Source organism: Myxocyprinus asiaticus, chromosome 41 (assembly GCF_019703515.2).
Source record: "Myxocyprinus asiaticus isolate MX2 ecotype Aquarium Trade chromosome 41, UBuf_Myxa_2, whole genome shotgun sequence".
Lineage (NCBI taxonomy): Eukaryota > Metazoa > Chordata > Actinopteri > Cypriniformes > Catostomidae > Myxocyprinus > Myxocyprinus asiaticus.
In genome coordinates this window covers 29,079,321-29,098,939 of record NC_059384.1, presented here as the reverse complement: position 1 = coordinate 29,098,939, position 19,619 = coordinate 29,079,321, and the positions used below count along the sequence as shown (strand labels likewise).

Sequence of the window (19,619 nt, the reverse complement as noted above, 5' to 3'; positions counted from 1 at the left end):
ATTCAGAGTAACCAGGACATTGCTTTAGGCACACAGTTATCAAATTGTTTTCTTTGAACCATCAAATGTCAGCTTTATTATTTATTGAAAAGCTTATATTATGAGTGCAGACGTTAAACAAAAGCTTTGTTTTGCGTGTACCTTTTGTTTTCAAGGCTCCTTTGCTCAGATCACCACCATCGACTGTCTGTCCTTCTCCATGCAAACGTTCGTTTAGCGATTCAATTTCTCTTCGCACTGCACAATTAACAGCACAATATCAGACCTCAACTGCTGATAAACCAACTAAACCATTGTTACATTAACAAACACTATGTAAACGAGTAAGTTGGTCATTATTGCAAAAAAAAAAAAAAAAAAAAAAAAAAATACAAAATAAATATATATATATATATATATATATATATATATATATATATATATATATATATATATATATGTGTGTGTGTGTGTGTGTGTGTGTTATAGTGTTGGTTTTACTGTGCAATTGCTGAATAATACTATTGAAATACATGTAATTACTATGTATTTATTTTGTAGAGCTGCTTGTACTTACATATTGTTGTTATTACAATAGTATTAATATTAGCAGCATGTAATATGTGTCACACAGATATAGTAAAAAAAAAAAAATTTGTTTTCATCATAACATTAAGTATAAATCATTCAAAAGTGGTCGAGTCATGCACAAAGGATCTTAAATATGATCATGAACAAGTCATTTGGTTATTACTCACACTCCAAGTTTTCAACGTAGAGATTTTCAAACTCGCGTTCAATCTGTCCGAACAGGTCCATTAAGTTGCTTCTTAAGGCCATCGGCAACTTGGAGTCCTAGAAATAAATTTGAAATGATCTGTACTGTAAATACCGAGATTGTGTCATGACAACATCTTCAAACTTCACCAACAACAACAAATGATAAGTGAGTTTCTACTAAATCTGTACCATTCTTTGTAGTTTGTACATAATATTTTGCCTTGATATCTGCCTTAGTTTATACACATAAACATATTAGCATATTTATATAAGAATTATTATAAAATATTATTATTATTATTATTACACATACATACATACATACATACATACATACACACACAACCGGTCAAAAGTTTTGAAACACTTACTCATTCTTTATTATAATTTTTTTTTCACATTTGAGAATAATAGTAAAGTCATCAAAACTATGGAATAACATAAATGGAACTATGGGAATTATGTTGTGACTAAACAAAATCCAAAAACTGTGTTATATTTTAGCATCTTCAAAGTAGTCATCCTTTGCCTAGAATTTGTAGACATGTACTCTTGACATTTACTCAACCAACTTCTTGAGGTATCACCCTGGGATGCTTTTTAAACAGTATTGAAGGAGTTCCCATCTATGTTGGGCACATACTGGCTGCTTTTCTTTATTATTTGGTCCAAGTCATCAATTTCAAAAACGTTTATTTTATTTTATTTTTTATTATAATATTTTACATATTTTTATAATATGTTGCACTGCTTTGGTCAACTGACTCTACTCACATCGAACCTTCATGTTTTTTATTTATTGTACATTTTTATCTCTTTTTACATACATCTCTTTAATTTACAACTTTTTATATCCTTCCGATTATACTTCTCTATTACATACTTCTTTATATCTATATATTAAAATTTAATGCAACAACCTCATTTAGTTGCACCTGTACAATAATAAAGATCTTGACTTACGTAAATTTGCACATACTAAAAATAAATAATTAATAAAACATTTTAAAAATACTAAACAGCACAAAAGGCAATGAAGGGATATTGTAAACAGGTTGTTACTTGGTATCAAAAATATCTGTTCTCAAACTTAATTTATTTTTAAACGACAGACTTTCTGCACAGTGATTAACCAAATTTTACTAAGGAACTAACAAAACATGGAAAATCTGAAAAAGCACAAAAATTAAGAAATCTCTAGACCAAAACTACCAAACTACTCTACCAAACCAACTTACCTCCATTATCAACGATAAGAAGTTCCGAAAAAATTCTTCCAGCCTTATTAAAACTACACAAAGAAAAACAATCCAAAAACAAACATTGCTGCTGTGTAGTTTTGCCCAGTTACATCCATTTTAACTTTTCCACCACAACAAGGTGTGCTGTCATGCCAAGTTAACACAAGGGTTTAACAGTGAAGGTGGTTTGTGTCAACATTACGTAAAAATGCTCTCCACTCTGTCATTACCACACGTGCAGGAGAGAGAGAGATGCCAATTAACACACAACAGCTCGCCGTCTATTCTTATAAAGCTGCTCAATCCTAAAACTTGTGGTCTCCATAGCAACTGGACATAATGACAGCATTGAGAGGGTGAGAGCCGGTATAGTCTGAATCCAGTAACAGTTTACCGAAGGGCCAGCCAATCAGAAATGACCCCACAGAGGAATAGACGGAACAATCGAACCATAGCGTGGGTCGCTCTTTAAAAATGGATGAGGCTATAGACCATAGAAGGGTTTGGAAAGTACAAAGTATACAGTAGATATCTCCCTCCCCACTGAGTATTAATAAAACAGACAATCAAACATTAGGTCTCAAGTCAGACAAACATAAGCTGGACTGCTGTAAACACCTTTTGGCTTATCAAATAAAAATTTCATTTTGAAAAGCAAATAAACTAAAGTTTGGAATGATTATGCATCAGTGATGCAATTATGTGATGCATTCTCAATGTTGCTATAGTGGACATTAGCGTAATCTGTCATAACATGGGCTTGCATTTACCAATCATTTGCACATGCATTTGCATACTTTTGTAAATTAGGCCTACAAAAAAAATCTAAACTAGCCGTAAACTTGCCGCTCGTTATTTTCGAATTTGCGGAACTTCATTTTCGTAAGGGTGTTTCAGCGTGTGAATTATACAACTTACATGGGGACCAACTTTTTAGAGGAATTCCTGGAATACATTTTCTCAATGTGTATCGCAAACCCTAGTTGTCTTTTGCTGTATAAAGCTAGCTACCGCTTTAGCTTGCTGTGCTAGCTAAAATAACATACGCTTGCTTTTACCAATCATTCGCACATGCGTTTGGGTACATTTGTGAAGTAGGCCTATGTTTCAGCGTGTGAATTATCCAACTTACATGAGGACCAACTTTTTAAAGGAATTCCTTAAATAATTTTCGCAATGTGCTTTGCAAACCCTAGTTGTCTTTTAGCAATTATAGCTACCACTATAGCTTGCTCCCTTACAAAAAATCTAAACTTGCCTCAAATTTGCAGCAAATTTGACGCTCGTTATTTTCATATGCAAATGAGCTTTTGATTCGCCGCAAACGTTTGCCACAAGTTTGCAGCTCTTCGCCGGCAGTAATGAACCTCTGGCAAACCTTTGGCAATAATGGAAAATTTGCCGCAAGTTTGCCGCAAAGCTCATTTGCATGTGAAAAGTTTGCGGCAAATTTGCCATGAACTCTCAATTTTCATAAGGGCTGTGTTTATAGCTAGCTAAAATAACATGCGCTTGCGTTTACCAATCATTCGCACATGCGTTTGCGTACTTTTGTAGAGTAGGCCTATGTTTCAGTGTGTGAATTATACAACTAACATGGGGACCAACTTTTTAAAAGAATTTCCAGAATACATTTATGCAATGTGTTTCGCAAACCCTAGTTGTCTTTTGGTGCCCCTAGTTTAGTTAGAAAAATGGCAACAGTCTTAAAGAATTCTGAAACACAATACTGACGTTTTGTGATATTCTTGTGATGTGTAAAGCTCAAAGTATAGTTTGTTGGTACATCTCGCACACAAAGCGTGTGACGCAAATTCCGTCATAAATACTATATGTGCGGACTATCCGCATGCAGCCCAGTTTTTCTAGACACATGGACAGGCCTTTTCTCTTTCTTTGGCAGCAGACATTTCATGCATCCCTAGTTTATTGAAACATTCCTCACGTCAAACATAGAATTACAACTTTTTAGTATTTGTACTTTTCTTTCCAAACACTCTTAACCTTTTGTTTTGACTTCCTTTTGCACCCTGACTACATTTGTTAAACAAACTACCTCATTGCATTTTATTTCAAAATAAAGATGGTCGAACTTCTTTATTGGAAATGTAATACTGACGCCTGATGTAATGATTTACATGAGTAGAACCGTCTCTTATCACTGACATACTACAGTAATGTTTGCATACTGATAACAGACCTGTTTAAGACAAATGTTTTGTGTTAGATGATCTGAATTCCATGGATACATTACAGTATTTAATCAATAGAAGAACTACTCAGTGACAGAAACACTTAACTCATACCACTGTTCAACACATAATGCTTGCACTTTGACATTACATTTCTATCACGACACCACTGTTCACACCTTTTTACACATCCAAACCCGACTCTCTCAGTAAAGACACTGAACAAGTCAACAGTAGCTTTCTTGAGATTTCCAATATGTCTAATGAAATACTTTCCTGAAACTCTCACTGAAAATTCAACTTAATTAAAAAACATACTGGTAATACATTAAGGTTCTATATGTTAACATTAAAATCTAGAAGGTTCTATCTGCTAGCAATGTTGAACAAAACATGATGCATGCATATCCCATCTGTCATGACTTGATGTTTACCAAAAAAAAAAGAATGAAAAAACAATGCTTGGTGTCAATTCTGACAGCACACCTGGGGATGACGGCACGCTCATAACAATGGTTTCTTTCAATATTTGTAACCACAAATTTCAAACCTGGAACTATTAGGTTAGCTCTTGATCATAATAGTTTGCACGAATATTTAAGCAACAAACAAAAAAGAAAGACAAACAAATGGCCCCACCTGTCCCTCCAGCATGTCCCTCTGCATGCCTGGTCTGTCCTGCTCCGTGCTGTTGGTCCTCCGAATGGAGAGACTGTGCGACTTTCGCTTCTGTTTAACTTGACGGGCGGCTGCGCTGTTTCCACTTTCAACAGGCATCACTCCTCAGTGACGTCCTGACGCACTTCCTACCTGAAACTGAGCAAACAAATGGCAGGGTTTGCCCCATCCCACTGCAATGGACGAAAATAATGGGACCTTTGTTGTATACAAAGCAATATCACCTATTCCTGAATGTGAAATGTAAATAACAAGCTAAATATTAAGAGGAAGGTGGATAAGAAGTTTTTGTTGATGCAAAACTTGAGGAATTTGCTATCTTTGCTGTAGGTGTATATTGATTTAATACCAGTTAAGTGTACGTCATAGAAATGATGGCGATGTAATGTTCTGAGGTACTGTGAAGGTGAATCTGACTCCAAATTAATTTATGGTGAATCTAACGAAAATCAAACGCCATATTTTAAAATATATTTTGCACAAAGATTTTTTGTATTGTGACAATTTTTTCATGACAATTAAGCACTTTTAAAGCCACCCTCCACCAATTGCCAGTAGCCTATTGTTATGAGGAAAAAAAAACTAAAAAAATTAATTTCTGCAATGCAATGCAAAAAAAAAAAAAAAAAAAGGTAAATTATTAAATTGTAAAGTAAATTTTTTAACAACATCATGGTCAAATTAGCTTCTTTTTTTCTTTTCTTTATTGTCACATTACAGTAGTGTCAATGAGATTTTTTTACAAGCTGCAAGAATTAGATTCTTTTTTTTTTTTTGCATTGCATTGCATTGCAGCAATAATTTATTTATTTTTTCGCGTTACAGTTACGAGAATGGGATTTTTCACATTGCAGTAAAGACAATAGGATTTTTTTACGCAATAAAGCAGCTGGAATATGATTTTTTCACATTACAGTAATGTCAATAGGACTGGGTAAAAATATAGATTTTCCAATGCATCACCATCTTCATTTGAACAATCTCGATATAGATTTTTAAATCCCAAGAACAATCTTTTACTTACATGTGCAACTCTCTGCCTGTGATTAGTCACTGGCTGGTAAATGTTCAGATTTTCCTCAACACTGATTGAGTGGTATAGAGGCCAAAGACAAAATCCATGCAATTAATTTATCATTGAATAATATCTCTTTTAATATCCTTTTTGTTCTTTACAGTCAATTGTTAAAAAACAACAAAAAAAATAAATTTTAATCATGAATAGTGCAGATGAGGTAAAGAAGCCATTAATTATTAAGCCATAATATTAATTAATATACACTCATTTACAGATGCCATTTACAGAACTGCTGGTTTTCTTAAAGAGACAGTACCAATTTTTAGCACGTGTTCTACAAATCAGTGTAAATAGTTGTAAATAGTATAAATTATGCATCAAAAAATAAACATGAAACAAAATACTATAATATATGCAAAATAATATAATATTTTTTTCTTGGAATACATGGATTTGACCAAAATTAGGAAAAACAAATAAAATATAATTAGTCAAATTAATATTTTCAAATTGTACCTAGTTAGCAGGTCCCTTGTATAATTAACAGAATTAGCTGGGAGAGAATTTCTTTCATATGTAAGTGCAAGGGACATTATAACTGCACATAACTACACGTGTGAATCGATATCGAATCAAAATCGGAATAGAATCGAGAGTTTGTTAATCAGAATTGAATTGTTAAATCTGTATCAATACCCAGCCCTAAACGTCAATGAGATTTTTTTTCACACTGCAGTAATGTGAATGAGATTTTTTCACATTACAGTAGCGAGAATTATTTTTATTATTCACATTGCAGTAATGACATTTTTTTTATTTATTTTTTTTGCCTTGCAGTAACAAGAACAAGATATTTTTGAATAACAAAAACCACAATGTAGTCATTAAATTGTGAGATTGAGATGAGATAGACAATGAGATTTTTTTCGCATTACAGTAGCGAGAATGATTTGTTTCACAATGCAGTAATGACAATAAAAAGAAATTTGGCTTGCAGTAACAAGAATGAGATTTTTTGCATTACAATAACAAGAATTAGTTTTTTTTTCCACATTGCTGTAACGTGAATGAGATTTTTTCACACTGCAGTAACTACAGTGACATTACAGTAGCAAGAATGATTTATTTAAATATATATATACAGCTCTGGAAGAAATTAAGAGACCACTGCAAAATTATCAGTTTCTCTGGATTTACTATTTATAGGTATGTGTTTGAGTAAAATGAACATTTTTGTTTTATTCTATGAAGTACTGACAAGATTTCTCTCAAATTCCAAATCAAAATCTTGTCATTTAGAGCATTTATTTGCAGAAAATGACAACTGGTCAAAATAACAAAAAAGATGCAGTGTTTTCAGACCTCGAATAATACAAAGAAAACAAGTTCATATTAATTTTTAAACAACACAATACTAATGTTTAAACTTAGGAAGAGTTCAGAAATCAATATTTGGTGGAATAACCATGATTTTCAATCACAGCTTTCATGCGTCTTGGCATGCTCTCTACCAGTCTTTCACATTGCTGTTTGGTGACTTTATGCCACTTCTGGTGCAAAAATTCAAACAGATCGGCACCAGGAGTGGCATAAAGTCACCCAACAGCAGGGAAATCTGTTAAGGGAGTTCATGAAGTGTCAAAATTAAAAGTTACATTCACTATCAAAAAAGCAAGCGAGCCATTATCCAAAACAACATACAACAGAAAGTGTTAATGTCAGCTTGAGAGTCTTAAAAATTGTTTATGATAAAAAAAAAAAACATTAAATAAAAGGACATGCAAAAGAAAAACAAATACCAGGCATGAAGAGCAGTGAATGATATACGAAGCTGACACATCCTCAGAAGACTGTTAAAAGTGATGGAGATCGCAGCAGGGGCCCGGGGCCGCAGTCCAGCTCTGAACACAAGACAACACCATCTATCGGTTCACAAACATGAACAGAAAGGGAAGAAAAGCTGCAGGCATGGAGTGCATTACAGCATTCTCACAAGTCACAACCTAATATAACAGGAAGGAAGATGTGAACGGATGAATGCAGGGAGACGGTACAACAGATGAGTATTAGGCGATCATGTTAGTGGGGTTGAACCTTTGCGACTCAAAAAAAAAAAAAAAAAATTAATTAAAATAAAAATCATTATTTATGCACCTGCAGCAACATGCCTTATAACTGTGCTGTCATGCAATCTTAATATAATGCTGAATGCAATTCTGCCAAGAAGGAAGTAACTACAAAGCCTAAAATAAAACCAATGATCCAAGTGCAGTAATCTGAAGGCGACATATCATGTAAAACAGTAATTTCCTTTTTTTATTTATTTATAAGATTTCCATGTACTCTACCCTCCTTTAGAAGAAAGCACTGTTGTGGTGGCATTAGATTGCAATACTATGGTACTATGGCACACATTTGAATCGGATTATATGGAAGACAACACATCCTGTATAAAGAGACTGATCTGTCATATAGTTCCAGCAACATGAACTGATCATTAAACACACAAACAGCAGCAGTCTGATGCAAGGTCATCTGGCCTGCTCACTTACTCACCACTAACACAGTCAAACACGATCAACCAAACAGAAGTGCTGTGATATGTGTATGCATCTCTAATCAGCTAATCCTGCATTATCACAAACATACGCGCTATCAGCCCTCAATAATACTCACATTTATGAGCGCTTCAGTAGATCTGAACGGTTTGGTCATCCGCTGATTGTGGGGTGGCGTGTGTTTGAGTCCTCCAGCATTGTACAAACACACACTAAAGATTTCTGTCAGTAATTAAGAGGGAATTTAATTAGCACTCTGACGTTTTTATCAAACCCAACACTGTCAACCGAGAGTGAAGCAAGAGGAAATGAAACCACAATTGACAGACCTCCGACCGGATGCGGTATTTCAAAATAAAAGCTTCAAAAAAAAAAAAAAAAAAGTCATCTTCCGAAAGCAATGCATTTACTGTAGTGTAGTTGTGTAGTTGTAGTGCTTTCAATATAGCAAAGGGTGAATATAATTTACAAATCACTCCTTTTTGTTTTTATTAGCATTTTTCATACTGTCCCAACTTTTTCGGAATTGGGGTTGTATAGAACTGAGCAGCCACCAAATAAATGTAAACGTTTTTCATTCTAAATTTGAGTGCAAATTGAGTGTATATGTATTTATTTTTTGTATGTTTTTTACAGTTGTTTGTGTGTAATTTTAAACAATTCTATAAAAATATAAAACAACAACAACAACAACAACTATTCTTTATATTAATACTGTACATTGCCCATCAACTTTTTTTCAAAGTGTGTGTTGATGGGTACTATGCAATATTTATATAAAGAATAATTTTTAAAATACCTTTCTTTAAAGACTCTGTTTACTAAATGTAAGATTTAAAATACTGTATTAAATATTTTCTTTCTTTCTTTCTCTCTTATTTAAAAAAAATATCTTTCTTTCCTATTTACTAAACCCGGAAGACAGCGTGACTGAATATTGACCAATCCGGAGACGTGATTGTCCCCAACAACCAATCAAAATCCTTGATACATGACGTCAGTTGTGGGCGGAGCGCCGTTCGTGTTGTCAGACGTTAGCGTCGATAATCAGTTCATCCGTGTGCTGTATGTCTGATGATCCGCGCCATTAAAGAGACACACTGAACACTATCGCTGCAGTAGTGTAAGTGTGTGTGTAGCGTTGGTTTATTGGAGTTGTACAACAGTGTGCAAATGGATTGTAGTGTGATGGCGTATGTATAGTGTGGTGTAGTGTGATTGGTCTGTATGGTGAGTCTGGTCATGGTGCGTTTGTTATGGGCGTTGCGCAGACGCATTCATCTGCAGATCAGCTGCGGCGCGGCTCATGACAGGAACAGAGACACTGCGTTCACCAACAACTCTGTACAGGTTACAGCTGCATACATTATTACAAGATTTATACAACAGACTATTAGCCTAAGCCATTTGTCCTTTTAAATTGAGTGTTTTTTAGCAGTCTACATACAAAATTTAGTTTGTCTTAACTGTATTATTTATTATTATTATTAAGTATCATTTGTTATTTAGTATGCCACTATTGTTATTACGTTTTTGTTACTGTGTTTGGCTGTTAAGATGTTTTGCAAGTATATTCCGTTCAACTATTATATTATTTAGTTATATTATTATACTACTTTTTATTATACATATTATTTGTATATTAGGTGTGGTAAAGTGCTCACCGTTTTTAGGCTATTATTTAATTATTATTTAGTTATTAATATTTTAAGTTATTTATTTGTTAACTACGTTTTACATGTTAAGGTTAATGTATTTGTCTGTTATTAGTTATATGATTATATTTAATATATTTTAATTGTGTAGTTGAATGTGTTTGACTGTCTGTGTGTTTACAGGCAGGTTCAGTTCACCTATAAGGATGCCAGAGATTAACATGGATAATCTGAATGAAAAGCAGGTGCAGTTGCTTGCAGAGATGTGCATTCTCATCGATGACAATGACAGAAAGATTGGAGCTGACAGCAAGAAAAACTGCCATCTCAATTGTAATATTGACAAAGGTAATGTAATTGCATGATATTTTCAGTGTAATATTGCATACAGTTGACATATTTCAAGTGCACATGCAACAAGTGTTTTTATCCATCTCATTGTTTGAATGATTTTAGTGAATACTGCATTTAAGGACAAGTATGCAGAATAAATGTGCAATGTTTCTGTGTTGGTGACGGAATAATAGATCTCCTTTCAACTTATAAAAGTTGAATATTATTATTTCCTAGTACCAATACCTAATACCTCTAATATGATTAACATTTTTGAACATGTAAAATAAAGTTTTTTACTTGCTTCCCCACCTGCAGGTTTATTGCATCGGGCGTTCAGTGTCTTCCTGTTTAACAGTGAGGAAAAGCTGCTCTTACAGCAGAGATCAAACGCTAAAATCACATTTCCAGGTGAGTGTCGTTTATCTTTCATGATCTCATGAAGTTGTGCTATTTCCCTACTTTTTCATAGAAAGTCAAATTTAATACATTTAATGTTTTGTGGGGTTTTGTCCTCATAAGTGTATATTTACAGAGCAACTACTAACACTATGTATTATGAAAAATGTTAAACTCCTGTCTGATCAATTAAACCATTGGTTTAAACATAAAATGCAAATGCCTTGGAGTGCAATATAGTCAAAAATGATACTACAGTATACTATAATATAATTATGTATGCAAAGTCCAAATGTTATAGGCAAGACATTCACTAAAGCAATAAGGAGTGTAGTTAGGCACAAAGTAAAGCTGAGCAATATTCAAAGTGGCTTATAGAGATAGTTCACCCAAAAATGAAAATTCTCTCATCATTTACTCACCCTCATGCCATCCCAGATGTGAATGACTTTCTTTCTTCTGCTAAACACAAACAAAGATTTTTAGAAGAATATTTCAGCTCAGCTGGTCCTTACAATGCAAGTGAATGGTGACCAGACATTTTAAGCTCAAAAAAGCACATAAAGGCAGCATAAAAGAAACACGTATGACTCCAGTGGTTAAATCCATGTCTTCTGAAGCGATATGATGATCAATATTTAAGTCCTTTTGTACTGTAAATCTCCACTTGGTGTTTAACGTTCTTCATGCCTATCAACACTTACTGGGCAGGGAGGAGAATTTATAGTAAAAAAGGACTTAAATATTTAAGTAGTTAAACACACTTAATATAAATTAGACCAAAAATGTAGTTAAATTATAAGATACAACAGGTCAATGCTATATAGCGAATAAAGTGAAAGTTAAGGGTGTTGTTAAACAAGGCACGCAGCAGAAATTAATATATTTTAATAAAAACATTAAGGCCACAAGTTTCATTTAAAACTAGAGCTGTCAGAATTAACACATTAACATGTGCGATTAATTAAAAAAAGTTTAACGCGTTAAATTTTCTTAATTATCACAGAAGCGCACCAAATCTTAACTATCACCAAAATGCAGAATGTGACGTTTTTGTTTGCAAGCGCTTTTCATTGTGAGTTCAAAGCGGCACTTGACATTGACGTTGCCACTTTGACGTGAATCATGAACGTAGCTTCACAATTGCTGTAACAAAGCAGATAGCCATTAATCAACCAGCAGATTAATATTGTGGAGGAGTTTAAGAGATTTAATGCCCATTGCAATGAATATGCAACCTATGGGGAGACTAGTTTTTTCAATTAGTCAAACTCCCACTTAGACTTTGTGAAACATTTAATATTACTTGAATTGGTGATATTTTAGTGCATTTCTATCTTTATACTGTGGAAGGCTTTGTTTGGAAAATGTTATTAAAGCATTATATTGTTACATATTGTTTAGTTTTCTTTCCTAAGATGGAAATAAATGTATTTTGACAAGAAAAGAAGTATATATAGTGTCAAATTTCAGCACTTTCAAAATCTGTGATTAATTGCGATTAACAACAAAAACAATTATATGATTAATCGTGATTTAAAAAGTTTAATCGACTGACAGCACTAATTAAAACATTATTATATTGAGCTTTAAGTGTCATCCTGCTATGGAGCCCCTTAGAGGACAGGGATGGAATTTATTTTCTGAAATAGTTTTGCATAATAGTTTCACAATAGTTTGTGTTCCCTCGCAATAGATTTATCCATCCCTTACAAAAATTAACTACAGATTTACTACAGTAACCATAGTTGAACTATGGTATTTGTATTAAAACTGCAGAAATGTTGTATGACAGCGTTTCACTAGATGCAGAACATTGTAAACTGCAAAAACACCCACTGACACTGTACTTTTGGTGTCAAAATAAAAGCCCCAGGGGAAGTAAATAGTACTGAAAAATATTACTTTTGTATAACACAAATCTAATCCTCAAAATAATAATGATAATTCAGTATTTTACTATAATAATAAACTAGTAATTTAGTGATTATTCAATATTCAACTGGGTTCCAAAAAATAAGTGAAGTCATTTTTGCACACCTTGTTCATTAACAAAAAAAAATGTTTTAGTAAAAATATATGAAGGTAAATAATGCTTTTTATTAAGCTACTATATATCACTGTATATAAAATGAAAATATAAAAGTGCATTTCAGAGAAAATGATTAGATCTCATTCTCCCTTGTGTTCATTTAAAGAAAAAACTGTTGGAAATATGCCTTCAATATTTTTAAATAGATTTTTATTCAATGCCTTAAAAATATTGAATCTACTTGGCTACAATGGCTGTTTGCATGAAATTATGGTTCCTCTGATTTAAAAAAAATCTCGATTGGGAAATTTCTGAGTTAATGCATTATTATTGAATATAATCAATAGGCTGAAAAATATAGAGATATAATTTTTGTAGCCATATCTCCCAGCCCTACATGGAACACAAACTTTTGAGTGATGGCAAAACTATTGCGAGGGAATGCAGAACCTTTTATGAGAGAAGTGGCTCTGTATTGTTTTGCCTGAAGATATACAGTGCATCCGGAAAGTATTCACAGCGCTTCACTTTTTCCACATTTTGTTATATTACAGCCTTATTCCAAAATTGATTAAATTCATTATTTTCTTCAAAATTCTACAAACAATACCCCATAATGACAACGTGAAAGAAGTTTGTTTGAAATCTTTGCAAATTTACTAAAAATAAAAAATGAAAAAAAATCACATGTACATAAGTATTCACAGCCTTTGCCATGACACTCAAAATTGAGCTCAGGTGCTTCCACTGATCATCCTTGAGATGTTTCTGCAACTTGATTGGAGTCCACCTGTGGTAAATTCAGTTGATTGGACATGATTGGGAAAGGCACACACCTGTCTATATAAGGTCCCACAGTTAACAGTGCATGTCAGAGCACAAACCAAGCCATGAAGTCCAAGGAATTGCCTGTAGACCTCTGAGACAGGATTGTATTGAGGCACAGATCTGGGGAAGGGTACAGAAAAATTTCTGCAGCATTGAAGGTCCCAATGAGCACAGTGGCCTCCATCATCCATAAATGGAAAAAGTTTGGAACCACCAGGACTCTTCCTAGAGCTGGCCGCCTGGCCAAACTGAGCGATCAGGGGAGAAGGGCGGTGACCAAGAACCCGATGGTCACTCTGACAGAGCTCCAGCGTTTCTCTGTGGAGAGAGGAGAACCTTCCAGAAGAACAACCATCTCTGCAGCACTCCACCAATCAGGCCTGTATGGTAGAGTGGCCAGACGGAAGCCACTCCTCAGTAAAAGGCACATGACAGCCCAACTGGAGTTTGCCAAAAGGCACCTGAAGGACTCTCAGACCATGAGAAACAAAGATTGAACTCTTTGACCTGAATGGCAAGAGTCATGTCTGGAGGAAACCAGGCTCCGCTCATCACCTGGCCAATACCATCCCTACAGTGAAGCATGTTGGTGGCAGCATCATGCTGTGGGGATGTTTTTCAGCGGCAGGAACTGGGAGACTAGTCAGGATCGAGGGAAAGATGAATGCAGCAATGTACAGAGACATCCTTGATGAAAACCTGCTCCAGAGTGCTCTGGACCTCAGACTGGGGCGAAGTTTCATCTTCCAACAGGACAACGACCCTAAGCACACAGCCAAGATAACAAAGGAGTGGCTCCGGGACAACTCTGGCCCAGCCAGAGCCCAGATTTGAACCCAACTGAACATCTCTGGAAAGATCTGAAAATGACTGTGCACCGACGCTCCCCATCCAACCTGATGGAGCTTGAGAGGTCCTGCAAAGAAGAAGGCTGTAACTGGTGCCAAAGGTGCTTCAACAAAGTATTGAACAAAGGGTGTGAATACTTATGTACATGTGATTTTTTACAAAATGTGGAAAAAGTGAAGCGCTGTGAATACTTTCCGGATGCACTGTAGTACCTGACATAACTAAGCCTAATAGTTGGCTTTTATGGGTGCTGTGCAGTAATACAATGTGATACACAGTAAACAGGTGTTTTTGCATCATGGCTGTTACTATATTGTGTATTTTAGCATGACTGAACGTTTGATACCTTTTGTAACTTGAAGTAAATTTCTTGTCTTGTTTGATTTTTCTTCCAAGGCTGTTTCACCAACACCTGCTGTAGTCACCCACTGCACACTGCCAATGAACTGGAGGAACAGGATGCCATCGGGGTCAGACGTGCCGCACAGAGACGACTACAAGCTGAGCTGGGCATTCCCATGGATCAGGTACTAATACAGGAAAAACGTGATTGAGTGAATGAGAGAGAATATGAAATAGCTTTTAGTTTTGTGTGAAAAATGCATCAGACTGTCAGTGAACAGCTGTGGATGTGCCATCTGAGACTATGCATTGGAAAACAGAAGTCTGTATGTACTGGTTTAGTCTAGGTTACTTGTTATCCCACACCTTCCTCCCAGGTGCCTCCAGAAGAGATGACCTATCTGACCCGCATCCACTACAAAGCCCAATCAGATGGCGTTTGGGGGGAGCATGAGATCGATTACATCCTCTTCATGCATAAGGATGTGGAACTGAATCCAGACCCCAATGAGATCCAGAGCCACTGCTATGTCTCCAAAGAGGAACTGAAGGAGATCCTGGAGAAGGCCAAGAGGAATGAGCTGGAGGTTACGCCCTGGTTTAGCCTCATTGCTGAGACCTTCCTCTTCAAGTGGTGGGACAATCTCCATAACCTCAAACAGTTCATCGATCACGAAAGGATCCATCGCATGTAAACAGCGGTTTTTTTTAGGGCTTAGTTACTAAGGGACACTTAAAATGGTTAGAAGTCTACAAGATCAGCGTAAAAGACTGAACTGTTTGACCATGAGGTGTTTTTGCTGTTTGTAAATGGCTGGACAAGGAGCAGGCTTTGTCATCATTATGTAGGATTAAAGGGATAGTTCACTCATAAATGAAATTCTGTCATTATTACCTCACTCTCATGTTCTCAGGTGGAATGTTAGCCTCAGTCCCTATTCACTTTCATTGGATTGGGGAAAAGAGCAACATCAGCATTCTTCAAAATTTCTCCTCTGGTGTTCCTCTGAATAAATACATTTATACAGGTTTGGAACAACATGTGGGTGGGTAAGTGATGTCAGAATTGTTATTTTTTGGTGAACTATCCCTTCAAAGATCTGAGTAGTTTAATCTGATGGAAAAAAGGATCCATAACTACTTTAGTGACAATGGTGAAACATGGTTATAATATGATGAAGCTGCTACAAAGAGTTTAGAGCAGTTGCTGTCTTTTTCTTACACATGACTTATGGAGGTATTGCTAACAAACACTGTTTTTTTGTCTGAAGTGCCTAGTTTCATATGCGAGTCTATGCATTTGAGAGAATGTTTTGTGTAGATTGACCTATCAAGGTTCACCATGAAGTTTACAATGGTGTAAAGTGATTTTTAGATGTGAAAAATAAAAGTTGATTTCTTTATAGTCTTGCCCTCATATCAACCCATTTCTTGCACCATTTTTACAGACTTAATATTGGAAAATGACAGTCGACACATGCATACATCCATCCTTTGTATGTCCCAGTAAGACGTATCATTTAAAAGAAATATGAATATATAGCCTATTTATAATATAAACTATGTACTTTATGTGAGAGATAATGCACAGTCTGATTAGTTAGATCAGCTGATTGTACATTATCCTTTTAACATGGCTACTTGCCTAATAAATGAATAATTACATGTATTTTGTTATGTGAGAAAATGAGACCACAGAGTGATACAAGAGACACCAAATTAGCACATCTTTGTAGGAAATCAGTTGAAAAAATATCTGACCTCTGGATGCCACAGCTGGCCAATCAGAATCAAGTATTCCAAAGAATCCTGTATTGAACATTTTTAATGTAGGCCTATTTATAATATAAATGTATAAAACCAATATACTGTATGTATATACTTGTTTATATATAAATGCCTTCAAGCAATTTTATCATGTTAAATATAGCAAGGAAAATGTTAAATTATAAATTAAGTAATGTTTGATAATTGTAATATTTTTTATTTTATTATTATTATTTGAATTCCTAAGTTTATTCTTGGTTTTATCCAGCAAGTGGCAGCAAATCCCAACAAACACGATTTAAACCAAAGCTTAAAAAACCAAGAACACAAGAAAATGAAAGGAAAAGTTCACACCCAAAAATATTAAAGTATTTTTTTTTTATTTTTTTTTTTTAAAACAGTAAATTGTCCTCCCTGCCCAGTAGGTGGCGATATGCACTAAGAATGTAAATCACCAAAAACACAAGAAGAAGAATGTGAAAATGAAAGTGGGGATTGATCGTAAAAAAAAAAAAAAATGATTTCAATATTGATCTGTTTCTCACTCACACCTATAATATCACTTCTGAAGACATGGATTTAACCACTGGAGTCTTACACTCAAACAAATTAAGTATCAAGTATAATATATTTTTAAAAAAAAAAGTATTTTTGTCTTGTTTTCCAGTAAAAATATCTAAACATTCTTAAAACGTGATTTATTTACTTGACAAGCAAAATGGGATAAGATATTAAGTCTTGTTTTAAGATAAATCTGACAAAATATGTGAACTTAAAACAAGAAAAAGAAAAATCTGCCACTGGGGTAAGCAAAATAAACATAATTCAAAGGGAAAACAAGTATATTTTGCTTACCCCACTGGCAGAATTGTTTTCTTGTTTTAAGAAAAACCCAAGGCTGGGTTGGTGTGGATGTTTGATGCATGTTTTTACAAGCTGTACCAGTGTAGTCGCGAGTTCAGAACCCAACATGATCTGCTTTTCCATGTTGCTGAATGTGCCGTTATGTACTGATCCTACGTTGGCATCGTTGGCACGGCTACATGTAGTTTCTTTTTCCACGATACTGCAGAGAAATCAGAAACAAGTGACCAAGCGTCCCCACATCAATAAATAATGCAATAAAGTTGGCTTCAGGTTGGACGTTCTCTATTCACAAATAGTCGCAAATTTAGGGGCCGTCTCTAAAGATACAGGCAACATTGGAGCATACAAATCCAAAAGATTTACAAACATTTCCATAACATAGAGAATACAACTTCAGTAACATTTGAAGCAAATGAATTACAGTTATACAAACAACGCCAAAGTGTGCATGTACAGGTGCATCTCAATAAATTAGAATGTCGTGGAAAAGTTCATTTATTTCAGTAATTCAACTCAAATTGTGAAACTTGTGTATTAAATAAATTCAGTGCACACAGACTGAAGTAGTTTAAGTCTTTGGTTCTTTTAATTGTGATGATTTTGGCTCACATTTAACAAAAACCCACCAATTCACTATCTCAAAAAATTAGAATACATCATAAGACCAATAAAAAAAACATTTTTAGTGAATTGTTGGCCTTCTGGAAAGTATGTTCATTTACTGTATATGTACTCAATACTTGGTAGGGGCTCCTTTTGCTTTAATTACTGCCTCAATTCAGCGTGGCATGGAGGTGATCAGTTTGTGGCACTGCTGAGGTGGGATGGAAGCCCAGGTTTCTTTGACAGTGGCCTTCAGCTCATCTGCATTTTTTGGTCTCTTGTTTCTCATTTTCCTCTTGACAATACCCCATAGATTCTCTATGGGGTTCAGGTCTGGTGAGTTTGCTGGCCAGTCAAGCACACCAACACCATGGTCATTTTAACAACTTTTGGTGCTTTTGACAGTGTGGGCAGGTGCTAAATCCTGCTGGAAAATGAAATCAGCATCTTTAAAAAGCTTGTCAGCAGAAGGAAGCATGAAGTGCTCCAAAATATCTTGGTAAACGGGTGCAGTGACTTTGGTTTTCAAAAAACACAAATGGACCAACACCAGCAGATGACATTGCACCCCAAATCATCACAGACTGTGGAAACTTAACACTGGACTTCAAGCAACTTGGGCTATGAGGTTCTCCACCCTTCCTCCAGACTCTAGGACCTTGGTTTCCAAATGAAATACGAAACTTGCTCTCATCTGAAAAGAGGACTTTGGACCACTGGGCAACAGTCCAGTTCTTCTTCTCCTTAGCCCAGGTAAGACGCCTCTGACGTTGTCTGTGGTTCAGGAGTGGCTTAACAAGAGGAATACGACAACTGTAGCCAAATTTCTTGACATGTCTGTTTGTGGTGGCTCTTGATGCCTTGACCCCAGCCTCAGTCCATTCCTTGTGAAGTTCACCCAAATTCTTGAATCGATTTTGCTTGACAATCATAAGGCTGTGGTTCTCTCGGTTGGTTGTGCATCTTTTTCTTCCACACTTTTTCCTTCCACTCAACTTTCTGTTAACATGCTTGGATACAGCACTCTGTGAACAGCCAGCTTCTTTGGCAATGAATGTTTGTGGCTTACCCTCCTTGTGAAGGGTGTCAATGATTGTCTTCTGGACAACTGTCAGATCAGCAGTCTTCCCCATGATTGTGTAGCCTAGTGAACCAAACTGAGAGACCATTTTGAAGGCTCAGGAAACCTTTGCAGGTGTTTTGAGTTGATTAGCTGATTGGCATGTCACCATATTCTAATTTTTTGAGATAGTGAATTGGTGGGTTTTTGTTAAATGTGAGCCAAAATCATCACAATTAAAAGAACCAAAGACTTAAACTACTTCAGTCTGTGTGCACTGAATTTATTTAATACACGAGTTTCACAATTTGAGTTGAATTACTGAAATAAATGAACTTTTCCACGACATTCTAATTTATTGAGATGCACCTGTAGGTGTCAGAAATAATGCACGCCTTTTAGATTTTTGATATAATAATAAAAATAATAATAAATAAA

At 35.2% G+C, this 19,619-nt stretch overlaps 2 protein-coding genes across 5 annotated transcripts in view; one reads left to right on the top strand and one right to left on the bottom strand.

The window, feature by feature from the left end:
* Window positions 1-8,761, bottom strand: part of LOC127431968 (WD repeat-containing protein 37-like) — a 56,982-nt gene extending 48,221 nt beyond the window's left edge. Inside the window, exons 1-5 of one of the 3 annotated variants that reach the window (XM_051682663.1) lie at window positions 8,565-8,760; window positions 7,688-7,810; window positions 4,832-5,008; window positions 738-834; window positions 142-237 (exon numbers count right to left, since the gene is read on the bottom strand). In XM_051682663.1, coding sequence (XP_051538623.1) covers window positions 142-237; window positions 738-834; window positions 4,832-4,969 — 331 coding nt within the window. In that variant the 5' untranslated portion in view covers window positions 4,970-5,008; window positions 7,688-7,810; window positions 8,565-8,760. Of the gene's footprint in view, window positions 1-141; window positions 238-737; window positions 835-4,831; window positions 5,009-7,687; window positions 7,811-8,564 lie in introns of all 3 variants that reach the window. The other 2 variants (XM_051682662.1, XM_051682664.1) reach the window with 2 other exon arrangements.
* A 704-nt stretch (window positions 8,762-9,465) lies between these two features.
* On the top strand, window positions 9,466-16,289 carry idi1 (isopentenyl-diphosphate delta isomerase 1). Of its 2 annotated transcripts, none has more exons than XM_051682688.1 (5): window positions 9,466-9,796; window positions 10,285-10,449; window positions 10,753-10,845; window positions 14,939-15,069; window positions 15,262-16,289. In XM_051682688.1, the coding sequence occupies exons 2-5, from the start codon at window positions 10,308-10,310 to the stop codon at window positions 15,577-15,579; spliced, it is 684 nt and encodes a 227-aa protein (XP_051538648.1). In that variant the 5' UTR covers window positions 9,466-9,796; window positions 10,285-10,307; the 3' UTR covers window positions 15,580-16,289. The 2 variants fall into 2 exon arrangements, with proteins under 2 accessions (XP_051538648.1, XP_051538649.1); XM_051682689.1 differs by having other exon boundaries at window positions 9,475-9,569.
* Window positions 16,290-19,619: the final 3,330 nt, after the last annotated feature.

What these genes read in the sequence shown, in the direction of transcription:
- idi1 (XM_051682688.1), top strand. Translation starts at nt 10,308, where the DNA reads ATGCCAGAGATTAACATGGATAATCTGAATGAAAAGCAGGTGCAGTTG. An exon ending in CAATTGTAATATTGACAAAG is followed by an intron (nt 10,450 to 10,752) that starts GTAATGTAATTG and finishes CCCCACCTGCAG; the next exon opens with GTTTATTGCATCGGGCGTTC. An exon ending in CGCTAAAATCACATTTCCAG is followed by an intron (nt 10,846 to 14,938) that starts GTGAGTGTCGTT and finishes TTTTCTTCCAAG; the next exon opens with GCTGTTTCACCAACACCTGC.